This window comes from Epinephelus lanceolatus, chromosome 21 (assembly GCF_041903045.1).
Source record: "Epinephelus lanceolatus isolate andai-2023 chromosome 21, ASM4190304v1, whole genome shotgun sequence".
Classification (NCBI taxonomy): Eukaryota; Metazoa; Chordata; class Actinopteri; order Perciformes; family Serranidae; genus Epinephelus; species Epinephelus lanceolatus.
Genome location: NC_135754.1, coordinates 9,269,854 through 9,275,708, shown reverse-complemented (window position 1 = coordinate 9,275,708; position 5,855 = coordinate 9,269,854). Strand labels below are relative to the sequence as shown.

Genomic DNA, 5,855 nt, shown 5'->3' with positions numbered 1-5,855 from the left:
GTCACTTCACTTGTCAGTAAGTCTGCGCCTTGGAAACAGCACCCATGACACCACTAACCCATCACATGATGATGGGAAATAGCCAGCAATCCAGCTGCCCCTTCCCCTGACCCAGTGGAAAAAATAACCAGTACTCACACACATAGAGTGAAAAGCCATCAGCCTGGGAGGGAGTTCTGGCACAAGCTGGGGTTAAAACTATGGGGCAATAGTGAGATTAGGTAGACCAAGGGGGCTTTGGATGCACTGCATAATATGAATGTGTGAGATAATAACAAGCTCAGCGTCTCTGCATTGGTGAAAATGTCCTGGCAATGTCCAGTGACTTGTGGTAATTACTGACATCATCTGTGAAATTGCTTAAACAATACTTACCAGAATATTGAGAAAACAGTGGTCTCCTGATAAAATTAACTAGAGTGAAACTCTGGAAATTTTCTGATGAGATTTGTGGGTTTGAACTTCCTCTTTTTTTTCCTGGACACATGATTTTTATGTTCAGCCTGTCAAAAAATGGAGACAGTGGTGGGTTCTATAAAGAAACTGGTGAAAGCATTTGTAGCAAAGTCCTCCCTTCCTAGAAAATCTCACATTTTCCTTTTCATTTATTCTTGAGTGCCAGTGATGAAAAAAATGCGTTGGCTCATTGAACAATGGCTCTGTTCTATTCAAGTGTCCCGGTAGTATGACAGTGAGCCAGCATGCACAATACCAGGATCCTAAAGTGAAGCAGTAAAATTGAATTCAGTCATCAAAATCAAATGAACAACATAATGATTTTTTTTAGTGGAGTAGAAACACAAGATTTTTTTTTAATTAAGTTGAAATATCACAAAACATTTTTTATGCATGGCTGAAGTGGGACAGTTGGTGTATCGATAAAAACATTTTTCATTGTCATGGTAAGCAAACCTAACTGCCTCCAGGCTGTAACTTCATATTTAATGGACAGATTTGAGTACGGTATTGTTCTTCTCATCTAACTTTCTGCAAGAAGGCAAATACGCAATTTTCTTAAAGTACTCAAAAACAGAGGTCTTTATGATTTCAAAATGACACACTAAGACCCAGATGGACTCGATTCAATTGGACCTGATCATTTTCAAAAATATATTAACCCGACCTATTTCCCCCATGATATTAGAGACCAGGGGCCTCATTTATAAAGCTTGCTTACGCACAAAACCAGGCTTGGAAGTGCGTACGCAACTTCTTACGCAAGAAGACAATTGGAGACAATTGTGACAAGGTGAGAACGATTGGTTAATGGAAAGAGCGCATATAAATAGCCATTCAGTGGCAGCCGTGTGCAATAAGGCACAATGGATGCACTTGCACTTCTCGAAGACCATGCCAATGGACGGATCCGACTGGAGAGGGTATTCCGAGATCGGGAAGATTTCCTGGCTCATGATGATGACTGGCTAATAAGCCGTTTCAGACTACCTAGAGCCTTGCTCTTGGATCTGATTGCTGAATTGAGTCCAATTTTAGAGCGACCAACCCACCGGAACCGCGCCATACCGGCACACATTAAAGTGCTGACAGCGTTGGGTTTCCTAGCAACGGGCTTGTTCCAGAGGGAATTATCCGACAGGTATGCCTATTTCTTTTATTGTCTATTGATATAAATTCAATTTATAGATTTCTGTTCTATTCAGGAAATAGAAATTAATAATAAATCCTGTGCGAATAGGTCTGGGATATCACAGCCATCCCTCAGTGCTGCACTGCCAGCTGTTTTGGATGGGATAATCCAAATGACCAGTCTCTACATCAGGTTTCCCTACACTGTTGTTGAACAGGCCAACAGCAAAAGGCAATTTGCAGCAATGTCCGGTTTCCCTAATGTAATCGGCGCAATTGACTGCACCCACATTGCTATAAGAGCCCCCAGCGAGAACGAATTTGTATATGTGAACCGAAAAAATGTGCACACCATAAATGTACAAATAATTTGTGACCCCTCAATGGTGTTGACAAATTTAGTGGCACGGTGGCCTGGTTCAACACATGATTCATTCATTTTGGCGCACAGCGGTGTAGGGAACAGACTGCAGGCAGGTGCTGGTCGTGATGGTTGGCTCCTCGGTAAGTATTACATTCTCACATAATGCAACTGTACTTGTTCTGTTGGGTAAATTCTTTTCTCTATTTGGCCCATTCTGTTGCTGCCACTGTCACTGAGTGGCGCTCGTGGAATGTTTTGTAATTCGAGTCTGCTTCTTAATTACTCTGGTTATACCTTGCAGGTGACAGCGGCTACCCACTGAGGCGGTGGCTCCTCACACCATTTCCAAACCCGCAGAGTGCGGAGGAACGGCGCTTCAACATAGCGCATGGCCGTGCACGTTCCGTTGTGGAGCGCGCCATCGGCCTGCTAAAAAATAGATGGAGGTGCTTAGATGCCTCAGGTGGCAGGCTGCTCTACCACCCCAGAAAAGTGTGCAAAATTATAAGAGCGTGTGGAGTACTGCACAATTTGGCACTGAGGGATGCAATCCCTCTCCCACCTGACCTCCCCCCCCCCCCGCAACACGTAGACCCCGACCCACAGCCACCTCCCCGACATGAGGAACATCAGCATGGAGCAAGGCTACGTGAGGAAGTGATGCGGCGTGTGTAAAAAGGCAAGTGCGCTTCACTTTTGTAACTGTTTTATTGCGTCAGTTGCAGATGAAATCAGTTCACACATATTCTGCATGACCATGCGTATTTGTGTTAGTTCATCCCTGACTTCACGGATGGCACTGATGGTTTCCCGCTGTGTTTCCAGGACGCGATCGGTGAGAACCCGGCCACCTCCGCGCACTCTGGATCCGCTGGGCGCGCTGGGTACAGACGGGTCCGTGCCAGACGTGCTGGGAATCTCCTCCACCACCTGTTCCTCCTCCTCCTCGCCCACTGCTACCACCTGTAACGTGACTGAGGACACAAGTCACATTTATTGCCACATGTCTGTATAAACATTTGATTGAATAAACATATGAAATTGTAACCTACCACTCTCCTCTTGAGCAAAATCTGTGTCCCCCTCCCTCTCTGACACAACACCAGACATGCTGGCTGGTCCAAGAATGGAAGCCACTTTGGTGTGAAGTGGTGTAGGTTCTTCCATGGTACGGCCGCCACCTGTGTAAAACTACTTTTTCTGCTCAGTCAAGAGTCACAAAGGGGTGGCGGCAACATCACAGAAAATGAACCTTGCAAGCATGATTAAGTAGTGTTACATTTTTCATTCATAAAACCACATTGCAGCTATTGGGTGCCGTTAGATTTAACATTTCGATGTAGCTATATTTAGGACTTATTCACAACTTTTAATCTGAAATGTGACCAACAGTTTTCACTTTGAATATTTTGATTTAGCAGATTCCGATTTTTTTATTGCCTAGTTTACAAATGTAGACTACATGTGCAAGAGAACAAATTCCACATGCATTTATCAGATTTTGTTTAAAGATAAATGTGCCTAAATCCTTTTTGTGTTTTTACAATGCTGCTTCAGAACTTTCACCACATGTGCATGTTTCATGTGTTTTCTGGACCCACCTGTAGCCGCCACGCTCCGGCGGTGCAAAGCCACTTTTTTTTTTGCCTCCACCTTTAAATCCGACCACTTCTTTTTTATTTCGGCGACACTGCGCTCTGTGCCAGCCGCGCTTACTGCCGTGGCCACAGCGTGCCATTCAGTGGCTTTTCGTTTGTTGGTAATGCCACTTGAATGGCCGCCGAATAAAGTTTCCCGTCTCGCTGACACCTCATCCACAAGCACCTCGATCTCTGTCTCAGAAAAGTTCCTCTTTCTTCTGGTTGCTGCCATGATTCAGCGTGAAATGCCGTGGATCCATCATGCCTATTTATATGCAAAACACATTCATGAGGTAATTTGCATGACCATACATGGTGAATTGTGGGTGTGGAGAGGGAGGGACATGAATCAAATCCTGCTGCGCAACTTTCCGGTTGGACTGTGATTTATAAAGGGAAAGTGCTTGCAGGTGTGCGTAGGCATGGTTTTATAAATCCGACTTCTTTTTTGCTTACGCACTTTTCAGCTTTTCAGCGTAGGTAAACTTTTAGTATGGATCCTACGCCAGGTTTTATAAATGAGGCCCCTGACCTGGTGCATGTCTGAGAGGAGAGACACTCGAAACCAAGGATGGATCTCGGGTCTAGAATGTATTTTATGTACCCAACAAACCAGGAAATTAAAATCATGAAAAGAAAAATGGCATTCAGATACAACATTCTGTTCTTATCCATCTTATTGTATATGTTTAACACTGCCTATTTTTATTTTAATTTATTCTATTGTCACTTATTTTGTTGTTGTAGTGTTGTGAACCCCCTGTAAACCCAGCTGGCAACCAGTCTACAATAATTGTAAACAGCTTAGATTATGCATACAAATATAAATGTTTAAAGTTTCACCAATATGGACATGCTACACTTGGTTGGATCAGTTGTCTTTTTTTGTAATTCATTTTTATTAAGTTTATTTTATGGAAACTGAGAGCACCAAAGTATAATTCATTCAGATTTATGGGCATGGTAAACAAGAGAGACGGGAAAAAAATGGCGATTCCCTCCCTTTGAAGCAGTTAACAAATATTAATACCTGTCCATTGCTCAATTATTTATACACGTTTAGTCCATAATGATCCACTAATAAAATGAATGAAAAGGGTTTACCATAAAATTAATCGAAGTTGTGAATATTGTTGGGCTCATTTTGCACCTTTTCTCTGCTTTGCGGTGCTAGCTGCTGGTGATTTTTTCACATTACTTTTGCTCTTGTAATCTGATCCTTAACGCTTATCACAAGTCTTCTCAGATTCACTCCTGTGTTACACGTCATAATGATAAACAGATTCTAATGGTGACAGAATGGGACCTGACTTGGACCTGGCTGACAATAAAACATGGACTTGAACCCATACGGGCCCCACGTCTTGGTCCTAGGGTCCAGGTAGAGCTGTGAAGACCTCAAATTAAGTTAACACCCTACTGAGTAGCTTGTGCTGTAAACGTATACTGTAGCAGCTACAACATGTCAATGTAGCCTAATAGTCTTATGTGTTGACAGAGATAACATTAATATCTGAAAATATAAGCTGTAATATTTTATTGGTGTTAACTTGATAGGCAAAGCGACTTCACACAAACACAAACATGCACGCAAAGAAACACACCTGCTGAGCTACAGGCCACAAATATGCATGCCCACACTGCATGTGAGTGGCATGCAAGAGTATGACGCTACTGATATGTCACAGACTCAGGAGCTAATTCTGTCTTCCTCGAGTGGGTGCTGATGACAAGAACATAACCCCACTTAGTATGCACACCAACAGGACAGAGACATGTGAATGTGTGAAAATGTATATCTAAATGTATGTGTCCTCTCAAGCTCATATTCACCCATATGCTGCAACTCTATAGGTGCCTGGAGAGTCCTTCTATAGGTGTGGATGATTGTATCAGCAAAATTATTGTGCAGTTCTGCAGGGAGGTTCCTAATGCTCAAATGGCCCATAAAAACACAAATTCAGTCCCATCTTAATTAAGCTTTGTTTATAAGGAAAACCTTCTAATCTCAGATGTGGAGATGTTGAAATAAAAAGTGAATTTCCCAACACAGCAATTTAGCTTTTCACACTATCAAGGAGTAGTATACTTCCACAGTAGTATAGTATATTTCCACAGTTCTGTATTGTGTGTGGAGCTTATCACTAGGCTAGAAGAGAAAGTGGAGGACTGTCCACCTCATGCACCAGCCCCCATCCACGAATATCCAATATGACATCCTGACCTCAGCCTGCCTCTCTATTCTACCCTTTTGTTGGCTTTAT

At 42.8% G+C, this 5,855-nt stretch overlaps 1 protein-coding gene across 1 annotated transcript; it reads right to left on the bottom strand.

Moving 5' to 3' along the window:
- Positions 1 to 2,527: 2,527 nt before the first annotated feature.
- On the bottom strand, positions 2,528 to 4,284 carry LOC144459404 (uncharacterized). The gene is made up of 2 exons (XM_078163357.1): positions 3,004 to 4,284; positions 2,528 to 2,925 (listed from the first exon to the last, which is right to left on the bottom strand). Exons 1-2 carry the CDS (start codon positions 3,116 to 3,118, stop codon positions 2,642 to 2,644), a joined length of 399 nt encoding a protein of 132 aa, XP_078019483.1. The 5' UTR covers positions 3,119 to 4,284; the 3' UTR covers positions 2,528 to 2,641.
- Between the last annotated feature and the right edge of the window lie 1,571 nt (positions 4,285 to 5,855).

Bases quoted from the DNA above. Each gene is read 5' to 3' on its own strand.
- LOC144459404 (XM_078163357.1), bottom strand. From the start codon at position 3,118: ATGGAAGAACCTACACCACTTCACACCAAAGTGGCTTCCATTCTTGGA. The intron at 2,926-3,003 runs GTAGGTTACAAT...TTGTGTCCTCAG, and splicing joins TTTTGCTCAAGAGGAGAGTG to TCACGTTACAGGTGGTAGCA.